At 43.5% G+C, this 25,899-nt stretch overlaps 1 protein-coding gene across 3 annotated transcripts in view; it reads right to left on the reverse strand.

Moving 5' to 3' along the window:
• The window catches only part of Tsc1 (tuberous sclerosis 1), a 63,945-nt gene that overhangs the window by 10,669 nt on the left and 27,377 nt on the right, over positions 1–25,899 (reverse strand). For 2 of the 3 annotated variants that reach the window (XM_013021440.1, XM_013021441.1), the window contains exons 6-18: positions 23,922–24,066; positions 22,221–22,375; positions 21,802–21,875; positions 12,230–12,405; positions 10,899–11,014; positions 10,234–10,345; positions 9,789–9,910; positions 6,629–6,698; positions 5,864–5,968; positions 5,144–5,702; positions 3,540–3,583; positions 2,549–2,715; positions 1,207–1,389 (exon numbers count right to left, since the gene is read on the reverse strand). In XM_013021440.1, coding sequence (XP_012876894.1) covers positions 1,207–1,389; positions 2,549–2,715; positions 3,540–3,583; positions 5,144–5,702; positions 5,864–5,968; positions 6,629–6,698; positions 9,789–9,910; positions 10,234–10,345; positions 10,899–11,014; positions 12,230–12,405; positions 21,802–21,875; positions 22,221–22,375; positions 23,922–24,066 — 2,028 coding nt within the window. The remainder of the gene's footprint in view (positions 1–1,206; positions 1,390–2,548; positions 2,716–3,539; positions 3,584–5,143; positions 5,703–5,863; positions 5,969–6,628; positions 6,699–9,788; positions 9,911–10,233; positions 10,346–10,898; positions 11,015–12,229; positions 12,406–21,801; positions 21,876–22,220; positions 22,376–23,921; positions 24,067–25,899) is intronic. The other variant, XM_013021442.1, reaches the window with a different exon arrangement.

Raw genomic sequence — 25,899 nt, forward strand, 5'->3', positions numbered from 1 at the left:
TTCAGCTCAAGGCTAGCGCTCTACCACTTGAGCCACAGTGCCACTTCCAGCTTTTTTCTTTTTGCTTATGTGTTGCTGAGGAATCGAATCCAGGGCCTCAAGCATGCAAGGCAAGCGCTCTACCACTGAGCCACCTTCCTAGCCCAAGCCTACAGCACCCGGTATTCCCAGGCGGTCTCCCATCCAAGTACTAAACAGGCCCGACCCTGCTTAGCTTCCGAGATCACACGAGATGAGGCGCGTTCAGGGTGGTATGGCCGTAGACCAGAAAACCGAAGTGGCGCTGTAGCTCAAGTGGTAGAGCACTAGCCTTGAGCTGAAGAGCTGAGAGACAGCGCTCAGGCCCAGAGTTCAAGCCCCACAACCGAAGAGGGGAAAAAAGCATCATGAATAGCAGATATAGAAAAGAAAATGAAGCCAGGCGCCAGTGGCTCACGCCTGTAATCCTAGGTACTCAGGAGGCTGAGATCTGAGGATCATGGTTCAAAGCCAGTGCAGACAGGAAAGCCCATGAGATTTATTTGTCTCCAATAAACTACTCAGAAAAGGCCAGAAGTGGCACTATGGCTCAAGTGGTAAAGTGCTAGCCTTTAGTACAGAGAGGCTCAGAGACAAGAACACAGGCCCTTAGTTCAAGCAGGACCAAAAAAAAAAAAAGTTGTATGATACCAACAAGTGTACATGTGCACAGGTTACTTAAAAATCAGATTTAAAATAGTTTAAATATATATGCAGTACCTTCAGGCATCTGTTAAATCATTAGGCCATCTACACTCATTGAGTTCTTCAGACCTACTTACTTAGTGGTACTGCCAAGTATTTCTTTTGACTCAAGAGTGCCAGGGTAGTAAGGGAGCCATGAACCAAGAAAGTTGGGAAATTTATCTGTCATTTCAGAGAAGAAAATATTCAGTTCAGTTAAGCTGAATAAGACGACAACACTGGGGCTAGGAAGGTGGCTCAGTGGTAGAGTGCTTCCCTTGCATGCATGAGGCCCTGGGTTCGATTCCTCAGCACCACCTAAGCAAAAAGAAAAAAGCCGGAAGTGGCGTTGTGGCTCAAATGGTAGAGTGCTAGCCTTGAGCTGAAGAGCTGAGGGACAGTGCCTAGGCCCAGAGTTCAGGCCCCACAACCGGACTCCCCCCCCAAAAAAAGAGGACAACACTTATCAAGTTGTGTCTCCTTCCAAACCGCTGTAGTTTTTACCTGTAACTCCTGGCTCTGGTTGTAGAATTCTTCGCGGTCGTGCTGTAGCTGGCGGATCTGACTGTGAAGCTGGGTCACCACTGTGTCACGCTGCTCTTGAAGTTGACTGTATCTGGCTTGTTCTTTCTGCAGACTCACCTTCCATATCTGGATGTCTTTCTCTTGCAACTTCAACTGATCTTTCTAGCAGAGATCAGAGATGCCATTACGTTAGCTGCCATCCAGCATGGGTGGTGATGCTCAAGGGTAACGCATACCATAAACATTTCTCCAGTGATCACTCAACTCACCTTAGAACTACTCAAGAGTCTCAGAGCTCTCTCTTGTCCTAGCTTTAGATCAAGCTTTTCCAAATTTCACACTTGGCAAATGGATCTTAAGTTGCTTAAGAGAGTTTTCTCAGGTATAAACATCTCTGATGCTCTCAAAAGTCCTAGCTATCAATATTGGAATGAGGCCTCTAATATGCATCACTGGTAAAGTTCACTAAAATGCTAAAATTTACCAAATGCTTACAGTGCGCCAGGCACAGTAGTGAGCCAGCATGATCCTAGCAACTGAAGAGGCTGAGATCTGAGAATCATGGTTCAAAGTCAACCTGGAGAGGAGAGGAAAGTCCCCAAGACTCTTATCTCCAGTTAACCACCAGAAAACCAGAAGTAACACTATGGATCAAAGTGGTAGAGTGGCCAGCCTTGAGTGAAAAAGTCAGAGATAGCATACAGGCCCTGAGTTCAAACCCCATGACCAAAAAAACAAAACAAATCAGTAATGAAGCTTCAGAAGGCCTGATTACTTTTCTAAGATAACAACCGGTAGAGCCAGCATTGAAATTGCTATGCCTATGACATCATTCATGCTTCAGTTCTATGTCATGAATTAGCTCTACGGGGGCTAGTTTCATATCAGAAGAAATAAAACACAGCTTTGGACCTTTTCTATCATCATAGTCAATTATAGGCAAACACAAAGTCACTTGTCCCATGGTTTCTGAGAATTAGGAGGGAATTGTGAGATCTATTATTCACATTTAACCTTCAGAGCCATCCACTGCAGTGAGCATGACAGACTCTGATTGTGACTTCACCACTCTTTCTAGGCTCCCACAGGACACAGCCCAGAACAGAACAAGGGTCCCCACCTTACCACGGCAGCACTGACTGAGGTCACCCCCCCACCTCACCATGACAGCATTGACTGAGGTCACCCCCCCACCTCACCACGGCAGCACTGACTGAGGTCACCCCCCACCTCACCACGGCAGCACTGACTGAGGTACCTCCACCCCCCCCACCTCACCATGGCAACACTGACTGAGGTACCCCCACCCCCGCCATCTCACCATGGCAGCATTGTGTTCCTCCAGGGCCGCTGCTCTGATCACCTTGCGCAGGAGCCTCCTGTTCCGGAGCGCGTGCTGCTGCCTCTTAAAACGCTCATAGAGTAATTGGTTGTGCAGTAAAAGCAACTGGTCTCGAAGGGTGCGGATCTCATCTGAGGGAGGAGAGCCTGATTTTAAAGCAGAGGGAGGGTGGCGGAAATGCTTTTATATATGGTTCCATGAAACCCCTTCCCTTAGTGTAAGAAACAATTCTGCTAAAACCAAATCACTATGCAAATGACCAACCAGTTGGTTCCCAGCAACAGCTGCTGGCAGGAGGAGGGATGAAACTTTTCACTTGTCTCCTTTTTATTTTTATTTTTTTTGGTGGCGTGATGGTGGTGGTGCCAATCCTTGGGCTTGAACTCAGGGCCTGGGTGCTTTCCCTGAGCTTTTTTGCTCAGAGCTAGCCATCTATCACTTGAGCAACAGCTCTACTTCTGGCTTTTTGGTGGTTAAGTAGAGATACAAGTCTTATTGACTTTCCTGCCTGGACTGACTTCAAACCATGATTCTTAGATCTCAGCCTCCTGAGTAGCTAGGATTATAGGTGTGAGCCTATTAAGCCAATGCCCAGTCCGCCGTCCAGTGCCTAGGTCCCGTCTTCCTTTTAAGATAACGCACACCCAATTTTGCACATATTCCAGACTGCCTTGGTCTCTGTGTAGCTGCTCCTTGGCTACTGGGCTCACCTGTACCCAGAGAAGATCCCAGCATGTCTATATTACATGGGAAGTGAGGTGTGAAGTCTGCAACCATTGAATTTCTACTCCCAAGTGCACAGCACTTGTTACTTTTCAAAATAGGAAATGCTTAGTCTGCAATTCCAGGGATCCTTGCACCAAGCTTATAAGCTGGCCAAGTGGGAGCCTCAGGTCACGCTTCCTTCAAGGTCAGAAAAGGAACAAGAAAGTAGGGACCAGTGGATATAGCACTAAAGTAACAATTTTACCTCCAAAGTGGGTCCAGTCGACAGACTTGCTGGGTAAGGACAACCTAGGAAGAAGTTTTAAAATAATGAAGTTTCATATCAGACTAGAAAAACTTTCAATTGCAACAAGACTGCATCACTTCCTTATGGTCAGAATCTTCAATTACCTAAGAAAATGTCAAACTCTTCTAAGTTCACTTGAAGTTGGGGCCTTAAAGGAAAGAACAAGTAGGCATCCTAATGCACACAACCCATCTCCAAAGAGGAGGAGCCACAACACCAATCCTATGGGCTCAATTGTGGCCTGGGTCTTGGGGTCAATTTGCCAAGGTGCTGAGTGGAAAAACACAGCTGCTTCCAGCCTTCTCTGTGGAGACACTCAAGGAGTAGCTCTCTCTGGAGAAGCTCCTGACACAGGTCTAAGACAAAAGCAGGTCATTTTTCTGAGCCTGTTATACCAAGTCTCACTTACAAAGAGGAAGTTTGAGTAAAATTACTGTCACATTCCACAGAGGCTATTATAGGCAAGAAAGATAAGAACTAACATTCCCCAAGAGCTTGTGCAGAAATGGCAGAGGAGTCCAACTTTGGACAGGTTAGTCTCTTCCCTGGAAAGCCCTGAAAAGGGCAATAAACAAAAGCTGAAACTGAACCTGGTTGCCTTTGTGGGAAGGGGTAGCATTAGGCCATTTGAATTTTCATAAAATATTGATGACTTGCTCTTCTAGCTAATGAACTATGTCACAAAACATTAACAAATATTCCTATATTCTTTGAGATACCACTTTGGTATAAAAAAAAGCCCTTTTTGGTTTTTTATTTTGGTTCAAATTATACCACTTGAACTCAGGAGTTACACCACTTAAGCCCTCAACTCTATTTGGTTTACGTTTATTTCTTTAGTTTATTTTTCAGAAGGGTCTCATCATTTTGCCAGAGCTAGCCTGGGAGTACAGATGATATGTACCGGCAAACTTGGCTTGGTTTTTGAGATAGGGTCTTGTTAATTTTTTGCTCCAGTGGCCTGCAGACTATGCTCCTCCTATCTCTGCCTCCCCAGTAAGCAAGATTTATATGACACTACACCCAGCATAACATACATGTGTATATGTGTGTGTGTGTGAGTGTGTGTGTGTAAGGGGAGGGATAGGCAGGTGCTCTACCAACTTGAGCCACAGCACCACTTCTGGCTTCTTGCTCGTGAATTGGAATCAGATTTTTGGAGTCTCACAGATTTGTCTGCCTGGGCTGACTCCAAACCACGATCCTAGATCTCATCTCCTGAGTAGCTAAGATTACAGACATGAGCCACTGGTGCCCAGCTTATAACCAAATTTTTAAACTCCAGTTTTCAGAAAGCAAATATAAAAACATTTGACCACTCTAACAGAACAATGGCACAAGAAAGAAACCTCATTTTAAAATAGAAAGCTATGTAAGGGCTCATCCAAGTACATGTGCCCTCACTCCTAGACAATGAATGACAAGCCACAGGTTGAATTCGAAGAGCACACAAGAGAACCCAATAACCTCTGGGTATGGATGGCAAGAGCAACTTCTGCCTGCACTTTTGCGCTTTCTGTACTTCCTGATAGAAAAGCCTAGATCCCCCGGGGCTTACTGACTTGTTCAGTTCCTTGCTATGTGCATCTGCTCCCTGCTGTATCAGCCTGTCCAGTACTTCCATTGGGGAGGTAGAGGGCACGTAGTCTTCCTCAGGGCTTCCTTTCACCTTCTTTAACAGCTCCTCAGTTTTCTTGCTGACAAAGTAACGGGCAGTCTTTGGCAAGGCCACCTCGAAGAGATGATCATATGGGGGAGGCTGTGTACTTCCAAAGCCCGTACCCTTATGAGGCGGGATTTTGCAAGGGCTGGGAGTGAGGATACTGGTCTCCAGAGAAGTCTGGCGGTCCCTGTCCTCAGCAGGGCTGGAGTCAGCACCTCCACAGGGCAGGTCAATGGGAGTAAAGGCTTGCTTTGGTGTGTCAGGCCCACGCTTGTCCAGGGAGGAGTGGAAGGGCTCAGGGTTCACAATGGAGCCCCGAGTCCCAGATGGGGCTGAACATGTCTTCCGTTGAGAACCCGGGAGACTGTCTCGGTAGAATGGAGAGTCAAAACCTCCCCGAGGAACCACAGGATCTGCCTCTGCAGTGGTGATCTCAGAAAGCTCTTTAGATATTGCAGCTGAAACGAGGACGGAAAACAAGACAAGGCCTAGTAAACATTCAGTGTAAACACATCTGACAGAGGTCCCAGGAAAAAACACCCACCATTAACCACCAGACAAGAAAACACAACCAAGCTGTGCATGCTGATGCTAGATCCAGTTCTGTGGGATACTGTACCTTCTTCCTTATCTTTTTCAATACTGTCTTCCTCAGAGGCCAGATCACCCAAAAACACCGGAAGATCACTTAGAGTAACAGAACCTTTGCTTCTATGTAGGTCTTCTGAAGAGAAACAGAGACAATTCCAGTCAAATAAATATGAGTAAGTACAAAGCTGCTTGTGTTATAATCAAACGTGCATGTGATCATTCTTCCTGCCCATTAGAGGCTGGAAATGACCCTCTTCTGAGGCTACCTCAAAAGGCTATGGTATTGATAATCCCACTGAACATATAATGCTCAGGCTTTAACATCTCTGAGAACAAATAAAATCACATAGCTTGACCAGCTTAAACACAGAGCAGTAATTTAGGACAGTAGCTTGAACATTTTTTTTCTTATTATTAGATTAAGCTTTTAGAATTCACTACTTGTTTCCTATTTCTAAAGGTCAGAGTTCTGGGCTGGGAAGGTGGCTCAGTGGTAGAGTGCTTGCCTTGCATGCATGAGGCCCTGGGTTCGATTCCTCAGCACCACATAAGCAGAAAAAGCCAGGAGTGGCGCTGTGGCTCAAGTGGTAGAGCACTAGTATTGAGCTGAAGAGCTGAGGGACAGTGACCAGGCCCAGAGTTCAGACCCACAACAAAAAAAATAATAATAACTAAAGGTCAGAGTTCTGTGACACATTCCATGTTTTGTGATATTTCTACCTATCTTTGCTTTTAAATACATGTAGTCTAATTGGAAGAGACAGTGTGGTCTCTCATTACCCAGAAAGTTTACCTAATCCTCTATCATTCGGAAGATGGTGCTGTCTGTGTAGACATGGCCTTGCAGAATCGGTTCTCTCTTCCTGCAAAGATAAGCACAATTTATACCACACAGTAAAAAATGTTGCACATGTTCTTTAGAATATATAGTTTAAATGTCAAGTCAGTGATTTTTAAACTGTTTAATTTCAGGATCCCTTTATATTCCTAAATATAAAGAACCTTAAGCACTAATTGTTACTGTATTAGAAATTAAAACAGGAATTAAATAAAAAGTTTATTTTAGGGCTGGGAAGGTGGTTCAGTGGAAGAGTGCTTGCCTTGCATGCATGAGGCCCGGGTTCAATTCCTCAGCATCACATAATCAGAAAAAGCCGGAAGTGGCACTGTGGCTCAAGAGCACTAGTCTTGAGCTGAAGAGCTGAGGGACAGCGTCCAGGACCAGAGTTCAGGCCCATGACGACCACCACCACCACCAACAACAACAGTTTAATTTAAAAATAACAAATCTTCCAGATGCTGGTAGCTCACGGCTGTAATCCTAGCTACTCAGGAGGCTGAGATCTGAGGACTGTAGTTTGAAGCCACCTGGGCAGGAAAGTCTGTAGTCTGTAAGACTCTCACCTCCAATAAACTACTCAGAAAAAGCCATAAGTGGCTATGACTCAAGTGGTAGAGCCCTAGCCTTGAGCAAAAAGAAGTTAAAGAGCCAGGGGCTGGTGGCTCACACCTGTAATCCTAGCTACTCAGGAGGCTGAGATCTGAGGATCGTGGTTCAAAGACAGATTCAAAGCCAGCCCAGGCAGGAAAGTCTGTGAGACTGTTATCTCAATAAACCACTCAGAAAACCGGAAGTGGCACTGTGGCTCAAGAGGTAGTGTTAGCCTTGAGTTGAAGAACTGAGGGACAGCACCCAGGCCCTGAGTTCAAGCCCCATGACTGACAACAACAACAACAACAAAAAAGGAGTTCAGGGACAGTGCCCAAGCCCTAGGTTCAAGCCCCAGGACCAGCCTCACTCCCTAAAATAATAAATAAAACTAAAACTAAACAAATCTATGCCATGTTAACATATATAGTTTTAATTTTTAAAAAAAACTATTTTTCTAAAACAATAAAACATGTATATTTGGTAATTTCCTTACTATCTGGCTCAATGCTGCATTTCCCTGTCTTTTTTTTTTTGGGTCAGTCATGGGGCCTGAACTTTGGGCCTAGATACTGTCCCTCAGCTCTTCAGCTCAGGGCTAGTACCCTACCACTTGAGCCACAGTGGCCATTTTTGGCTTTTTCTGCTTATGTGGTGCTGAGGTATTAAACTCAGGGCCTCATGCATGCAAGGCAAGCACTCTACCACTGAGCCACCTTCCCAGATCCCCCTCCCCCCCACCCCGCCCCATCTATTTCTATACTCTATGTCCTACACTATGTTACTGAAGTACACGAAAAAAGTCTGTAGCCATCCAAATATGTAGCTACAAAAAGTACACCAAGGTTAACCTTTCATAAAGTTGTGAGCAATCATCTCTAATCTCATAAAGAAACTTGGTAAGTGGTAGTTTTAAAAGTTAGTTGCATGTGGAATCTGAAATCACTCTCCATACTATGGTAAAATCCACTAGATTTTAATACAAGTTTTTAAAAATATTTATTGTGATTAGTAAAGTGTGTACAGACGTGTTACCATTACTTAAGTCAAATTATGAATACATTTTCTTTTTGGACAATGTCACCCGCTCCTTTGCTTTCTCCCAGCTTCCCCCTGCCATCCCTTATCCACAAATTGCAGAGTGCGTTTTCCACAATGTCTACTGAGTACCATGCCTGCATTTGTTCACCCTTCCTCCCTCTCCACTTTCTGTACTATACTTTGCCCCCCAAAAGACCAAAAAATAAAAAATAAAAGCAACATATAAACCACCAGCAGCAATAACAGCAACAAAAAAACCCAATGTTTCCATTTCCTGCCATTTGTTTTGATAAACAGTATGTTATACTTTTGGTTTCCTCTCCTAAGATTATTTTCCTTCAGTCTGACTGTGTGTGTGAATGCCTAGAATACTAACACAAGTTTGGGAGGTTTTTTTGTTTGTTTGTTATTGTTGTTTTTTTGCCAGTCTGAGGTTTGAGTTTTTGGCCTGGGTGCTGTCTCTGAGCTCCTTTTGCTTAAGACTAGTGCTCTACCACTTTGAGCCACAGTGTCACTTACATCTTTTTCTGTGATTAACTGGAGATTAAGAGTCTCACAGACCTTCCTGCCCAGGCTGGCTTTGACCAGTGATCCTCAGATCTCAGCCTCCTGAGTAACTAAGATTACAGGTGTGAGCCACCAGTGCCCATCTAATACAAGTTTTTTGTGTGTGTGTTTTTGTTTTTGCCAATCTGGGGACTTGAACTCAGGGCCTGGGCACTGTCCCTGAGTCTCTCTGTGCTCAAGACTAGTACTCTACCACTAAGCCACATTCCCAGCCCACCAGTTTTTTAATATTCTTATTTCACTTAATTTTATCATTGGCTATAAATACTATCAGTTGTTCCCCTTGGTCCACTGTTTAGCAAATGCCTGCCAGATATCCAAATCTGAATAACCATTTTGTCAGCACCTGATCTTTCAAAGAAAACTAGTGTTCTATGAAAAAGAGCAGCTAATTCAGCTAACACAATCCCACAGGGCCTATGACGATCTAATTCTTTGCTGTGCAATATACATGCTTTTTACATATTTTCTATTTTGCCACAAAGAATATTAATATATAATCTCAAGGGCCTAAGTTTAATAAAATTCATCACTTTAATTTAGAATACTCAAAAAGTGTGGCTTTTTTTTTCTGTTTTTAAATTTAAAGAACATGCCAAGGAAGAATAAAATGCCAACTGAGCCAGCTTGGCTTGATTCACAACACAGGACCACCATTCTACCCACACACTGATTTTGTACCATAAAGCACAAATGCCAATGCTGCAGGAAGGACAAACAATAGCTAGCATTACCAGGAAAGAAGATCTGACCTACTGATTCCTGGGAAGGATTGTGGAATCCTTAGGGTCAGCAGATCAGACTCTGAGAAATACTCAAGAGCCTATCCTCTATTATTCTGACTAGACACCATCATATTTTGAGTCAGAATTCCATCTGGCATTACTAGGCTTCATAAAGTGAAGCTGGCACGCACCTTCCTGGGGGGTGTGGCTGTGGCCTGGGGGGTGTGGGAAATGTGCACATAGTCATCTGGATGGCAGGTTGGGGCTGGAGGAGGAGAGGTTGCTGGGGTTCCCAGAGGAGTTCCTTTTCCACCTGCCCAGAGACAAGGGTGAAATAAATAAATAAGTACTGAATCTAAGTATTAGAAAAAGGGACAATTCTTATCAGCATAATTATTACCACAAATTAGCCTGGAGAATTAACTTCATGGGGATCTACATGAGTGTCTGTCTCTGTCTCTGACTCTCTCCCCCTTTCTTTTTATGGTTTACTTACTCATTCTGAAAGTCCCAGAAATGTGCATTAGGTGTCAAGAGCATTGTCAAGTATCCCCCAAACTCACTATGAGATCTGAATGGTGCTATCACAAAGGCAGGCCAAAACCAACCAATGAGATCCGATTATAACATACGTACCAGTTGTGCCAAAAACTTTACTGTAAGGATGGGACAAATCAGATGGGACATTTCCAGGAGATGTTGGAGGAGTGGTCATACCACAAACCGAAGATGGGCTCCAAAGAGTAGCCTGGGAAGTTAATAAAGTACATCAGTAGCAGCAAATGAATACTGCATCCTGCCTCAGATTTAAATCTGAAGTTCACTTTAACTTTAGCCTGTATAGGGCTGGGAAGTTGGCTCAGTGGTAGAGCGCTTGCCTTGCATGCCAGAGGCCCTGGGTTCGATTCCTCAGCACCACATAAGCAAAAAGGAAAAAACCGAAAGTGGCGCTGTGGCTCAAGTGGTAGAGAGTTAGCCTTGAGCTGAAGAGCTGAGGGACAGCACTCAGGCCCAGAGTTCAGGCCCCACGACTGTACCCAAAAAAAAAAAAAAAAAAAAATTTAGCCTGTATAATTGTAAAGAGGCATCCCAGTAAAACTTTATCAATAGACAAACTGCAATTTAAATGTCTGAACTCCAAGATGTACAAGTAGCAAAAGCAGCTTTCTTTGTTCTTATCAAGGGTCCTCAAAAGGGCCTCACGCAATGTGAAAATTTCCCAACCATATACTAAATCTTAACCCAAACAGTCAGCTTCACCAGGAGGCAGAGACAGACAGGCACACTGTGAAACACCATACTTGTAGCGGCTCAGGTAACAGCCGTGCCGATGGGGAACTCAGAGTCTGAGGTAGATGCCTGGGCGTACTGAACAACATCAGTTGAGTGGTGGAGTAAGGGGTGGAAGTAGCACTCCCTGAAACAAAAGGGAAGAACACAAAGGGTGAGAGTGGGCTTCAGATAGTTCTAGACCATCTGGCAATGTTCAGTTCTCTTCATTAAAAAAAAAAAATTACAGCTGGGCACTGGTGGCTAACACCTGTAATCCTAACTACTCAGGAGGCTAAGATCTGAGGACTGCAGTTCAAAGACAACGGGGGCAGGAAAGTCTGTGAGATCTTTATCTCCAGAAAACCAGTGGCACTGTAGCTCAAGTGGTAGAGTGCTTGCCTTGAACTGAAGAGTTCAGGGGCAGTGTCCAGGCCCCGAGGCAGAGTTCAAGCCCCATGACTGGCTGTAGTAAGGTTTGAACTTAGGGGCTCATGCTTGCTATGCAGGAACTCTAACATTTAAGTCAAGTGCCCAGAGCTTTTAGGTGTGGTCTTACTTTCTTTTAGCCTGAGACTGAGATTTTCCTAACCTATGCCTCTCTCATAACTGGGATTACAGGCATGAACCATCATATCTACATTACATTGAGACTATGTTTGTTTTTGTGGATGGAATTTTCTTTCAAGTTAGTTTCTGTTAATTTGATGTAACTTTTTTTTTTTTTTTTACCAGTCCTGGGACTTGAACTCTGGACCTGGGTGCTGTCCCTGAGCTTCTTTTGCTCAAGGTAAGCACTGTACCACTTGAGCCATAGTACCACTTCTGGCTTTTTTGAGTAGTTTTTAAGTAACAGATCTTAACAGACCTTTTTTAAGTAATAGATCTTAAAAGATCTGTTAATGCTCTTTGAAAATGAAAGTTCTGGGAGGTCTGATGTCATTAAGCTTCAGGATAATAGGAGACTGCACACTGTGTGTGACAGCTTCAGTGGTGCAGCCTATGTTGAAAACTAAGATTTTTCTGTGAATCTAGTATAAATTGTCCAATTTTTCTCAGTGCTACAGCCCAGCAAGCCTCATCTGAAGTACCTAGAAAAAAATCAGGAAACTACCTTGGGATGTAGGGCCTAGATGTCAAGTACTTAAGCCCTTTCTTTGTTAAGTGCTGAGGGCATATCACTAAATCTATGAATGCACTATGAGGTAGGAGATCAAGAACAACTGAACTTGAAGGAGAAATTAATCAGAAGAAAAGAAAGGCAAACTCAAATTTAAATACTTGGGTGAAAATTCCTGGGACATAAATATTGTTCTAGGGAAAGGCCATCAAAAATCAACAAAGAGAAATAACACTTTTTTACCATAGCTATTCTGTGTATCAACATAGGGGCTGGTGGTAACATCAGCTGAACGAGGAGGAAAGCGGGTGAAGAGCTGGTGAGACACAGAATAACCATCTTCATAGGAGGCTTCCGTAGGGTCCAGGGAGATTTTGGCACACTCTATTACCACATCATGAGTTTCTAATTTCTTCCACCTGGAAAAGGTTAATGGAAGTCAAGAAAAGCAAATATTAACTCATTTAATCACATCAATTAAATTAGTTAAAAAGGCCAACTCAGTGCCAGCCATGGGACTGTGACTGGCAACAAACGAGGTAGAACAATGGTAGGCCCAAGTAGAAAACAGTACTAGTTGAAGAACTAGCCATTCATCTTCCAAGCCTATTCTTCCCTATTTAAGAGGTACATCAAACAGGACACTGGTGGCTTATACCTGTAATCCTAGCTACTCAGGAAGGTGATATCTGAGGATTGTGGTTTGAAGCCAGCTTGGGCAGTAAAGTCTGTGAGACTCTTATCTTCAATAAACTACTCAAAAAAGCCAGTGACTCCAGTGGTAGAGCGTTTGCCTTGGGCAAAAGAAATTCAGGGCAGCACCTAGGCCCAGAGTTCAAGTTTCAAGACTGGCCAACAACAAAAAAAAGTTACATCAAACTAACAGAAACTAACGTGAAAGAAAATTCCATCCACAAAACAAGCATAGCCTCAATGTAACATAAACGCTGTGGAGCAAGTCTTCGAACAAATGTCACCAAGGAGTAGGGTAAGCCTATAAGCTAGGCTGACTTAAAGTTTCCTAGAAAGTCACAGGATTCTTCTATTCTTCTATGTAAAAGGTTACAGCTAGAGAGGACATTTAAAGAGCTGTCTGAAGCTTCCTGTTGTAAGCCCCACTTCCACCTTTACCACTTATCCTGTAAATATGGATGTACAGCAAGACATACACTAATGATCAGCACAGCACAACATGTGATAGAAGACAGGAACAACGTTCTTTTTTTTTGGGGGGGGGTCCGGTCATGGGGCCTCAACTCTGGGCCTGGGCGCTGTTCTCAGCTCTTCAGCTCAAGGCTAGCGCTCTGCCACTTGAGCCACAGCGCCACTTCCGGCTTTTTTCTTTTTTTTGCTTATGTGGTGCTGAAGAATCGAACCCAGGGCCTCATGCATGCAAGGCAAGCGCTCTACCACTGAGCCACCTTTCCAGCCCCAAGGAAAGATATTCTACAACAGCAATGTTAATACACCATCAGGAAAAGCAGGCTTTCCACACACATCAAGGGTTGCCAGAGGCAGGGGAAGAATGCAAGGAACTTCTTGAGGCCATGGAAATATTCTTTATTGGGATTATGACTTTTGTCAAAACTTAATAAATTTTATTGTGTAAATTTTAGTCCACACTATACAAGTTTTAAAATCATGCTTTCAAGAATTAAATGATCCAGGGGCTGGGAAGGTGGCTTAGTGGTAGAGCACTTGCTTTGCATGCATGAAGCCCCGGGTTTGATTCCTCAGCACCACATAAGCAAAAAGAAAAAAGCCAGAAGTGGCGCTGTGGCTCAAGTGGTAGAGCGCTAGCATTGAGCTGAAGAGCTGAGGGACAGCACCCAGGCCCAGAGTTCAGGCCCCACGACCGGACCCCCCCCCCCCAAAAAAAAAGAATTAAATGATCCAGAATGTAATCTTTTTTTTTTTTTTTTGGTCGGTCATGGGGCCTGAACACTGTCCCTCAGCTCTTCAGCTCAAGGCTAGTGCTCTACCACTTGAGCCACAGCACCACTTCCAGTTTTTTCTGCTTAGTGGTACTGAAGAATCGAACCCAGGGTCTCAAGCATGCAAGGCAAGCACTCTACCACTGAGCCACCTTCCCAGCCCCCAGAATGTAATCTTAAATTTAAAAAGGATACAAAACTTTTCAGGCATAGGTCCACAAGTAGATCTGACAATGTTAAGTATTTAAGTGAATGTGGCTCAGTGGTGAAGGACTTGCCTAGTAGTGTTCAAGAGGCCAGGCCTGAGTTGGATCCCTGCACATGTCCATTTTCTTTCAGCTCCTCTGTATTTGTCATTTGTTCCACAGCAGTCCTGATAATTGGCAGGATATTTGACATATGAATACCTACCTGCTCAACACAGCATTATTGCAGGTGTTTCTAAGCCCCTGGTGATTCTAGCTGGGATCCTCACTTTCCGTTCCACCTCAGAGAGGGGCACTCCAAGGCTGGCTCTAGTGAGATGTGTGACCTTGACAACAGATGTAGAATGCTCACTTCTTACAAGTTAAAAATTCCCTATATACTGAAGTGTGTCCAGGGACTGGGGGTGAGGCAGCTTCACTGAACAGCAACTGAGCAGAGGTGGCAAGGACATGGGCCCCTAGGGTTCTCACTGGACTTGTATATGGGGGCAGAATCATCTTCCCACATTCTTAGCAGGGCTAGAACATGAGCAAGGAGGAAGGAAGAGGAGAAGAAGAATGCCCATGGCTCATACCTGTAATCCTAGCTACTCAGGAGGCTCAGATCTGAGAATCACAGCTCACAACTAGCCCAGGGCAGTAAAGTCCGTACAACTCACTCCTTCCTTCCTTCCTTCCTTCCTTCCTTCCTTCCTTCCTTCCTTCCTTCCTTCCTGCCAGTCCTGGGGCTTGAACTCAGGGCCTGGGTACTGTCCCTGAGCTTCTTTTGCTCAAGGCTAGCACTCTACCATCTTCAACCACAGCAACACTTCTGGCTTTTTCTGTTTATTGGTACTGAGGAATCGAACCCAGGCTTCATACATGCTAGGCAAGCACTCTACCACTAAGCCACATTCCTAGCCCCTTTGTGAGACTCATATCTCCAATTAACCACCAGAAAAAAGAAGTGGCACTGGGGTTCAAGTGGTAGAGGCTACCCTTGAGCACAAAGAGGCCCAGGCACAACACTTAGGCCCTGAGGAGTTTAAGCCCCACAACTGACCAAAAAAAAAAGGGGGGGGGTAACTGTAGTAGTAAAGGGAACCTCTGGGTCTCCCTCTAACCTTTACTTCCAATGCTGTTGGCTAACTTGTTTCTTTTTTTCTGTTTTCTCTTTCATCTTTTCCATTTTTTTTCTCAACTTAGGACACAATACCTAATTTTTATTTAGTGAAATGCGACTATGTCAATCTACTCCATAGCATGGACCTTATGAATCTTCAGACTGCTGTTTCTTGACACTTCCCTAGGCTACAACCCCAGCTTCCTGAACTGTGTCTTCCTCCTCCTTGTTGTACCTGATGTTGATAAAATACATGCTCTTATAGCTAGCCAAGGATCATGGAAGGCAAATTTGAGTCCCTGTGTCTCCTACCGGATAATTAATTTAGTTGATATAGAATCCTAAATTGAAAACCTTTTCAAAGGATTTCTGATTCCTTATGGTTTGGGTTTTCTTTTTCTTTCTCTAAAAAACTTGTTTCCCACAACATGTGAAGTTGGTGCATTCTTCTACATTGACTATGCCCCATGCCCTACATAAGCCCCTCCAATCTAGAAGCAAGCCAAGTCCTTCAATTCTAAGAGTTTATTATTATTGGAAATATTTTGTGGTGCTGAGGATTAAACCCAGCACTTTGTACATGCTAGGCATGAGCTACAACCCCCAGCCCCTAGGAATTGTTTCTATATTATCATTTCTTTTACAATTCCTTCTTCCAGCAACTTCCATCAATTTTACTTCTTTTTTAAAACTTCAGGTTTGTTTTTTTTTGGGGGGGGTGATGGTTCTAGGGCTTGAACTAGGTAGGGCCTGGGCACTGTCCCTGAGCTTTTGCACTCAAGTCGAGAACTATACCACTTGAGTCACAGCTCTACTTCTGGCTTTTGGGTGGTTAACTGGAGATAAGAGTCTCATAGAGTTTCTTGCTCAGCCTGGCTTTGAACCATAATCCTCAGATCTCAGCCTCTTGAGTAGCTAGGATAATACCTAGATTAAAACATTTTTCATTGGATACTGAAACTTTCTGTACTGATTATTTTACATTACTTCCCTATTACCTATCTTTATTTATCCTTTGGTTATTCTTTCTTTTTTTCTTTTGTCAGTTGTGGGACTTGAACTCTGGGTCTGGGTGCTGTCCCCCAGCTCTTCAGCTCAAGGCTAGTGCTCTACCACTTGAGCTACAGCGCCACTTCCTGGTTACACTTTCTAAGATAGTCTCAAGTTTGAAATGTTTATTTGGCTGAATGAGGTGGCTCATGTCTGTTATCCTACTTGAGAGATGGGAGATCAGGTAGATGGCATGTTGAGACTAGCCCTGATTTAAAAAAAAAAAAAGTTTATGGGACCTACATCTCAACCAATAAAAAAAACTAGGAGCCACAGTGTGCACCAGTCACCCCAGCTACTACATAGGAAACATAAATAAGATGATCATCTATGTTAGCCCAAATATGAATGTGAAACCTTATTTAATAAACAGGAGGGGGGCTGGGAAGGTGGCTCAGTGGTAGAGTGCTTGCCTTGCATGCATGAGGCCCTGGGTTCGATTCCTCTGCACCACATAAGCAGAAAAAAGCCAGAAGTAGTGCTGTAGCTCAAGTGGTAGAGTGCTAGCCTTGAGCTGAAGAGCTGAGGGACAGCACCCAGGCCCAGAGTTCAAGGTCCATGACTGGCAAAGAAAACAGGAGGGCTGGGAAGGTGGCTCAGTGGTAGAGTGCTTGCTTTGCATGCATGAGGTCCTGGGTTCGATTCCTCAGTACTACATAAGCAGAAAAAGCCACAAGTGGCGCTGTAGCTCAAGTGATAGAGCACTAGCCTTGAGCTGAAGAGCTGAAGGACAGCGCCCAGGCCCAGAGTTCAAGCCCTAAGACCAACCAAAAATAAATAAATAAATAATATGTATTTAAAAAAAAAAAACAGGAAAAGCAAAAATGGTGGAAAACTCAAGTGATAGAGTACCTGACTGGCAAGTGCAAGGCCCTGATTTCCCAAGATCATCTAAAAAAGTCAATTTGGGGTATCATTTTTCATTTTCAAGTGTTTTATTCTTTAGTTTCAGAATGGTCCTCCTGTGACATCCTAATCTTCAGACAGCCAGAACACAAATGCTATCCTCTGCAGAAGTTCTCTACAATTTCTCTGCTTTCTGTAATCAGTGTTTCTTTCTAGTTCCTTTTTCTCCTCTATCTTTGTTTATGCTTTTTCTTTGGTCCGGTCATGAGGCTTGAACTCTGGGCTAGGGCGCTGTCCCTGCACTCTTCAGCTCAAGGCTAGCACTCTACTGCTTGAGCTACAGCACCACTTTCATTTTTCTAGTGCTTTATTGGAGATAAGAATCTCATGGACTTTCCTACCTGGGCTGGCTTTGAATTGAGATCCTCAGATCTCAGCCTCCTAAGTAGCTAGGATTACAGGCATGAGCCATGGGGTACCCGGCCTTAATAAGTCTTAATAAGATTTTACCTCCAATTAACCAACAAAATACTGTACTGAATGCATGGCTCAAGTGGTAGAGCACCGATCATGAGCAAACTGCCAAATGAAAGTACAAGGCAAAAGTGGCATTCTGGCTCAAGTTGTTGAGTGCTGAAGAGCTGAGGGACAGCGCCCAGGCCCAGAGTTCAAGCCCCACGACTGACAAAAAAAAAAAAAAAAGCACAGGCTTTGAGTTCAAACCCCTATACTGGCACACACACATGCATGCATGCACATAGGCATGCACGCATGTGCACGCACACACACGCGCGCGTGCACACACACACACAGAAATTGGATGAAACAGAGTCCTAACATGTTAATGCTTCAAAGCTATAAGTTAACTGATTTGTACTACAGAATCCTTAGATAGTGAAGAACTCACAGCATAAGAGCCTCTGGAACAACTGCAGAAGATGAGGACCTAAGGTAACCAGGGTGAGATTTGATGTGGGAGCACTGAGCATCTAGAGGTCCCTTCCCAACTCTAGGTTCCTAGGCAATGACTCTTTTCTCACCAGAAATCTGGATTATTCTCTGGAGAATAAATAAGGATGATGTATTCCACAGTTGTTGAGAGCACAAGTTGCAAACAGGAGAATTAAGTGAGAACTACATTCTGAATACCAATACCACCAAACCCTCCTCACTTCTAGTCTCTTCCTCCAGCTGTAACCAAATCCTCACCAGCCTGGAAACCAGAAGAGTCTTTTCTAAGCACCTGACTACCTCAAAAAGACAACACTGATATCAGTATCTCCTGCAAATGTTCAGATCAACACACAACAAAATCCAAGGTCAACACTTTTTAAGTCTCTCCATCTAAACACAAGCAAACTAAATCCTTGTAGAAAGCCTCAGACTTACAAAGAACAATTCAAAACAAAAATAAAGCATCTTAGTGCTGGACACTGGTAGCTAATGTCTGTAATTTTAGCTACTCAGGAGGCTAAGATCTGAGGATCACAGTTCAAAGCAAGCCTTAACACCACAAAACTGGAAGTGGTGCTGTGGCTCAAAGTGGTAGAGTGCTAGCCCTGAGGAAAAGAGCTCAGGGACAGTGTCCAGGCCCCAAGTTCAAGCCCCAAGATGGAACAACAAAAAAAAAAAAGCATTTTAGAAGAAACAGGCACAAGGAAAACAAAACAAACACTGTCAACATTCTCCAAATCACAGAAGACTGTATCCAGAAAACAAAAATAGGCTACCATTAAAAGAAGCACTCTAGGGCTGGGAAGGTGGCTCAGTGGTAGAATGCTTGCCTTGCATGCATGAGGTCCTGGGTTAGGTTCCCCAGCACCACATAAGCAAAAAGAAAAAAGCTGGAAGTGGTGCTGTGGCTCAAGTGGTAGAGCACTAGCCTTGAGCTGAAGAGCTGAGGGACAGCGCCCAGGCCCAGAATTCAGGCCCCATGACTGGACCCGAAAAGAAAAGAAAAGAAAAGAAAAGAAAAGAAAAGAAAAGAAAAGAAAAGAAAAGAAAAGAAAAGAAAAGAAAAGAAAAGAAAAGAAAAGAAAGAAAAGAAGTATTCTAGCGGGGCACTGGTGGCTCACCCTTGTAATCCTAGCTACTCAGGAAGTTGAGATCTGAGGATCGTGGTTCAAAGCCATCCCAGGGAGGAAAGTCCATGAGACTCTTATCTCCAATAAACCACTAGAAAACCGGAAGTGGCACTGTGGCTCAAGTGGCAGAGCACTCGCCTTGAGTTGAAAGAGCGCAAGGACAGCACCCAAGCTCAGAGTTCAAGCCCCATGACCAAACCAAAAAAAAAAAAGCATTCTAAAAATATTTTTTATTTTTATTTATTTTATTCATTTTTTTGATTATGTGGTACTGAGGATTGAACCATGGGCTTCATGCACTCTTCCACTAAGCTACATTCCCAGCCCCTAAAAATAAATTTTAAAAGAAGCCTTCTGGAAACTGGTAGCTGGCACCAGTGTTCACACCTGTAATCCTAGCTACTCAGGAGGATCAAGGTTCAATACCCAATTCTCAGCCAGGGGCAGGAAAATCTGTGAGACTCTTATCTCCAAAAAGCCTAAGGCTCAAGTTGTACTCAGGGACAGCATCCAAGCCCTGAATTCAAGCCCCAGTACCAGGATAGCACCCACCCCCACATACACACAATCATGGTGGTAGAAATAGCAACTAGCACTAGCACAGGACTAAAAGCCAAAGATAGGGAAATCTAAAGTAAAACATATTGGTAGAAAGAAAAAAACAAGAGATCTCAATCACAATACTAGTTCTGGATGGAAAGACAGGGACAACCAGAACAATGAAAAACAAGCACAAAATATGAATGAAAATTTCCTAGAACTTAAAAGAACAGAACTGTAAGCTGAACAATGAGACTAGATTCACACTAAGGTACACCAGAAGGAAATTTCAGAGTATCATGCCAGTAAGAGAAACACTGTGCCAGCTCCCACATAGGAAAATACAGATGATCTAACATCAGAATGTCTTTGGATTTCAACGGCAACACTGGCAGCAAGACAGCAATGGAATACCGCCTACAATCACTAAGATTGACTCCTAATAGAGAAGTTTACAACCAGCCAAACAACTGCATCTGTCCTCAGAATGCTATGATAGCATATACTCCAAGAACAACTGAATAAACCTAGAAAGAACACACTAGACAGGAAATGAGATCAGGCTGACAGCCAAGTACCAGGTACAGACCACAACCAGTTTGGTTCAGAACAGACCTGCCAAAGAACAAGCACACTGCAGGCTACCTCCAATGTTCTGCTGCCTTGCATTTCCCTTTTAGCCCTGGAACACAGCCAGATGACCTGGCCCAGATAACTGTTGAAGTTCTTACTCTCCCTTCTCTGTCAGATCAGCAGAGGATGTTGATTTTCCCCCCAAGAAAGATTCTGCTGGGCCCTACTCCTAAGAACTGGAAACAGCCAGCACAGCACATCTTATATCAGCCCACACTTGGAGGCTATGCCCGACAAGCTTCACTTGTGACCTTGTGCAATCACTTCCCCAAAGGGGCAAGGAAGGTGTAGCCAAAGCAGAACAAGGCTCAGGCACTGCTCTGGCCTTCATCCCTCATGAGACTGCCCTTCAGCTGATCTGGTTCCCAACAGCGACTCAAAACAGAGCAGCCTATGCAACAAAACTAGAAAGACAATTGAGGGAAAAACTAACATAAAAGCAGGGTTGGGATGTAGTTTGGTAATAAGTGTTTGCCTAGCATGCCCAATGCCCCAGCACTGCAAGAAAATAAAATAACAACAAAATGAAACAAGAGTAATAGTTGTCTCTAGGTGGAACAGGGAAGAGGGTCTCATGGGGGTCTCCTAAGGTACTGGCAATGCTCCACATTTTAGGCTGGGTGCTGACTTAGGCTGTGTGCATTTGTGTTATTATTAAACCTTACATGTACACTTGTCTACACTTCTATCCATACGATGCATCTCATAAGAAGTCGCTTTAAACTGACCGAGCTGTGTCATGGGGACAAGAGTTCATGAAGAGATAAGACTCTTTGTAAGGGAATCCAGCAACAAGCCAGCCTTTTCAGCAAGAGACCCCAAAGGTCAACAGCTGTAGCTGTTTCCTCCAAAAGCTCCATCCTCTCACTGGGGAGAATAATCCTGTCTGCAGCCAGAAAATCTAAGGGTAGGAGCTATGCTTCTCAAGATGTGGCTCATTGAATTTCCTTCACTTCCCTCCTCAACCTCGGCTCCATTCAACTCAGGAGCCTTGCAGGCAGGTTCAGTTGACTCCAGAAAACAAACCTCGGAACTCCAAGAGTGCCCAGGGTGGGTTGACAGGCACCATATGTGAGTGGAGAAATCCAGGGAGGCCCACCAGTTGAAATACAGCCTTTCTACAATCCACTTGTTTTTAGACACCCACTTCACCTCCTTCCTTGAGCAATGCTACCCCCACCAAAGGGTAAGTCTTCCTGGGCTCTGGGGGCAGGATCTTGCACTGCCACTGCTCCACGGTGAAAGGAGCTATGAGCTCTCAGACTATGAGGAACATACTTTAGACTCAAACAAGTTCCACCTGATTTTCTAAGTAGAACATCTAAATTCCCAACTCATACCTCAACAGGGATCTCTTAGATCACAGTTTCAATCTCTTAAGAGACTCTTAAAAATTCTATCACTAATTTAATTTCTATACCTTCGAGGGTCCAGTTCATGGTCCTTGGATCCAGTCACTAATTCCGGGTGAATTCGCACATGCTCCATCATTGGCTAGAAGAGTTTGGGTTGACAAATTATAGGTATGAATTTTGTGGCATATCCACAAAATGGAATATTACTTGACAATAAAAAGGAATGAAAAACTGATACATGTAACAATATGAACTTTGAAGCATGTTAAGTGAGAAGCCAGTCATAAAAGAGCATATTATACACCTTTTATAAGAAATGTACATAATAGCAACTGTGGTGCCTATGAATGAGGTGAGGGTTTTGGAGGAAGGCTGGATTTCTTTACGAAATTTCCCCTGGTGCCATACAATTATATAAAAGCTATAATTGTAACTTGTCTGAATAAGATACTAAGTAGCAAATAAATGAACAATTTTAACTTACCTTGACCACTTCTTCAAAGGTTTCTAAGTTTTCCTTCATACTATAGTGAGAACGCAGAAAGGAGACGAAGTTGCAAGGGTACATTCCATAAAGGCGATGAAAGAGGGCATAAACACTGGCATGGAGATGGACAAGGTAGATTTCTGTCACATGGCCTAAAAAAGGAATCCAGGAAGAGGAGACTTGGTTCTACTTACACAGCTGACAAGTACAAAGCCTACATGAACACACGTAAGTTTTTATGTATGTATACCCTTGTAGCACTCCAAAGAGGTTAAGTCACAGTGTCTTTCTCTTAACACCAGGCACTAGTATTTAAAACCTACCAGTGGCTTCTATGGCCTTTGGATAAACTTCAAACTGCTTAGTGTTATCCAATAGGACTGCCTTCCTCCAGAGTCATCCTCCAAGAAAGGCTCGCAGTATTCTCACAATACCAAGTAGCCTATGTATATACCAAGTAGTCATGTTCCCCATAATTTGTAATTTCCACAGCTAATGCAGCACGTACTTCTGGGGGGAAAGGACCAGATTACTTGCCTCTCTAGCTCCTGAGCTTTTTTTCTGGGGGGGGGAGGTCCGATCGTGGGGCCTGAACTCTGGTGGGCCTGGGCGCTATCCCTCAGCTCTTCAGCTCAAGGCTAGCACTCTACCACTTGAGCCACAGCACCCCTTCTGGCTTTTTTTTTCTGCTATGTGGTGCTGAGGAATCGAACCCAGGGCCTCATACATGCAAGGCAAGCACTCTACCACTGAGCCACCTTCCCAGCCCATAGCTCCTGAGCACTGCACAGTTCGTAATGTGCAATGAACATTCAAGTGTTTGTGGATCAAGCATGTGAGAACCTTTTAAAATCAGGATGCTATCTTGGCTATGCAGAGCTATAACTGAAGACTGAAAAACAGCTATTTATATTATGCAGAATTAGTATAAATTGCCAGAAGCAGGGGAAAATGGACAATTCCATTAATTCAGTCTTACCCAGACCCTATGGAAAACGCAGCAACTCCATATGGAAACTACTCTTCTAACAAAGAAGGTCCTACTAAGTAAGCCAGCATCACTGCAGGCCTGTGCCTTTTGTTTAATCCTGTCCAGCAAAGCACTCACTCTGGCGGATCTTACAGATCATACCCTTTCAATAAGAAAATTTCATACTGAGATTACCAAAAGATTCTGAATTTCACAGGCTTATAGTTTCTGAATCACTTTGATAAAATATGTGCTACCTGCTGACAGAGAAAAAGCATTCTGGTGCATTTGGAACTCAATTACTAATTAGGACACCAGCAATTTCCCCCCCTCTTTCTACATATATAACCAACCAGTTCTCAGAATCAAAGTTTGTGTTCTGACACAAAAGATCAGGATCATAAGTCAAAAACAGTCCACATGACATGCTTAGTCCTATCTACAAGTACATGGATGGAAGTTATGTTTCAGTTTAACTCCTGAAAGTCCAGGAGAAGTTTTCAGTCTTGCCACATGTAATCCCATCAGGCAATCAAAAGAAGGCAGGTAACTTACCAGCTGTGTCTCCCACATGTGCCTGCATAGTGAACATACCTAAGCATTTCCTCATATCTAGTCAACACCACTCATTTCAGCCTTCAACTTCGCATCTCCCTCACAGCAACTGCCTGTTGACCAGTAAGTAGGATGTACCAGGTGGAACCTGATAGGGACATGCAGATCTATACCTGGTTTCTTTAGGCACCATGACGAAAGACGGCCAAAGATATCAAAGAAATCGAGCAGGTGCTGCTTCCCCGACTGTGGGATCATTGGTAGCATGGTGATCAACACCAAGACACCTGTTGTGAGAACGACGATATCGGTGTCCATCTGTAGAAAGAAGGGCAAGCAGAGTGTCAGGCCCAGCACTAGGCTCAGTGTTGCACGTTGCATGATGAGGTTCTCAGTACTGAGAGATCACAAATCAGAAGCTCCTCACATGATCGTTTCCTAGAATACCTCAACAGAAAGACTGAGATATGCATGGGTTGGATTTATGGCAGGCCTGTCCCCCTGGGCCTCTCATAGTGTCCCATGCCAGACCAAACTGTGGCTCTGAACCATTGCCTGGCCTTTACCTGGGGGCTACTGCCACTGAAGGGGTTTCACAGAGGAAAAAAAGACCCTAACTCAAAATAATTAAAAAACAGTAATAAAGAAAAGAAGACTGAGATGTAGTGCCACGGTGAATCTAGGAGAACCATTTCCAACACACTTATACCACTGCAACTAGGAAGTTAGTTTAACTTGGCCTAAGAACTCACCAAGTACTGAAACCTCAAGATCCCCTCTTATAGTCGGATAGAAACACAGAAGTTGGTTGATAACAGAACACAGAAATATTGCTCTGTTTTCATCCATCCATCCATCCTAATCCTAAGATATGTACTTTTTGTTAAGTCAATTTAAAAACATTGCCAAAGCCAGGTGCCAGTGGCTCACACCTGTAATCCTAGCCACTCAGGAGGCTGAGATCTGAAGATCACCGTTCAAATCTAGCCCAGGCAGGAAAGTCCATGAGACTCTTATCTCCAATTAACCACCAGAAAACTGGAAGTGGCACTGTAACTCAAGTGGTAGAGCACTCACTTTGAACTGAAGAGCTCAGGGACAGCGCCTAGGCCAAAAGTTCAAACCCCATGACCGATAAAATAACAACAACAAAAAACCTACTGACAAATAATTCATTCTTCTTTTTCCTTTTTTAATTTACAGAGCTGGACATCAGACCCAGGGCCTTGCGCATGCTGGGAAGGAGCTCTACCACTGAACTGTACCTTCAGCCTAACCCACTGTTTTTTTTAAAGGATGACTACAAAATTATAATTGGAGAAGAAATTCAAATGGCATTAACAAGACAACTTATTTGCTCACCTTTGTAGCAGTATTTGCAGAACCTCAAATAAGCTCTAACCATGCTCTTAGCTTAAATGTCAATTCAAATAACTTTAAGCTAAATGAAAACACAACACTGAATGAATAACTATTCAGCTCAGACTAACTATAGCATCTTACCTGACTCACAATTAAATCACAGACCTTTGTCAAGTATCTGAAACTAGGATTTATAAACAAGACACTTATCAAGAGACTACCACATAATAGGCTAAAACATCCATTACTCCTATTAAAAGAGGCATCTATAAGTCTGGAAATAAAGCTTTAAATGTATTCAATTTTTACACCAAGCACCAATTTTCTATTGTGGCAGTTATCTAATAAAAAGAATAATTTGGTTAAAAAAATTGGAAATATAAAATGAGAATGCATAATGAGTCCACCAAAAAGAACTAATTTAATTTATATAACATTCTAACTGCAATCCTGGATAACAGTTCCTGAGTAATATTTAATATTACCCTTTTGAACTGCTTTGTATTTTTTCTATTTTTGAAACTGAGGTTCAAACCCAGAAAACATTGCTAGGCAAGTGCTTTACCACTCAGCTACATCCCAGAAAGGTAAATGCTTTACAATCTGAACTAAATGTGGTTCCTCAAAATTGGATTATCTTGGGGCTGGGAAGGTGGCTCAGTGGTAGAGCACTTCCCTTGCATGCTGGAGGCCCTGGGTTCGATTCCTCAGCACCACATAAGAAAAAAAAAAAAGCTGGAAGTGGCGCTGTGGCTCAAGTGGTAGAGTGCTAGCCTTGAGCTGAAGAGC

The sequence above is a fragment of the Dipodomys ordii genome, unplaced genomic scaffold (assembly GCF_000151885.1).
Source record: "Dipodomys ordii isolate 6190 unplaced genomic scaffold, Dord_2.0 Scaffold55, whole genome shotgun sequence".
NCBI classification, from domain to species: domain Eukaryota; kingdom Metazoa; phylum Chordata; class Mammalia; order Rodentia; family Heteromyidae; genus Dipodomys; species Dipodomys ordii.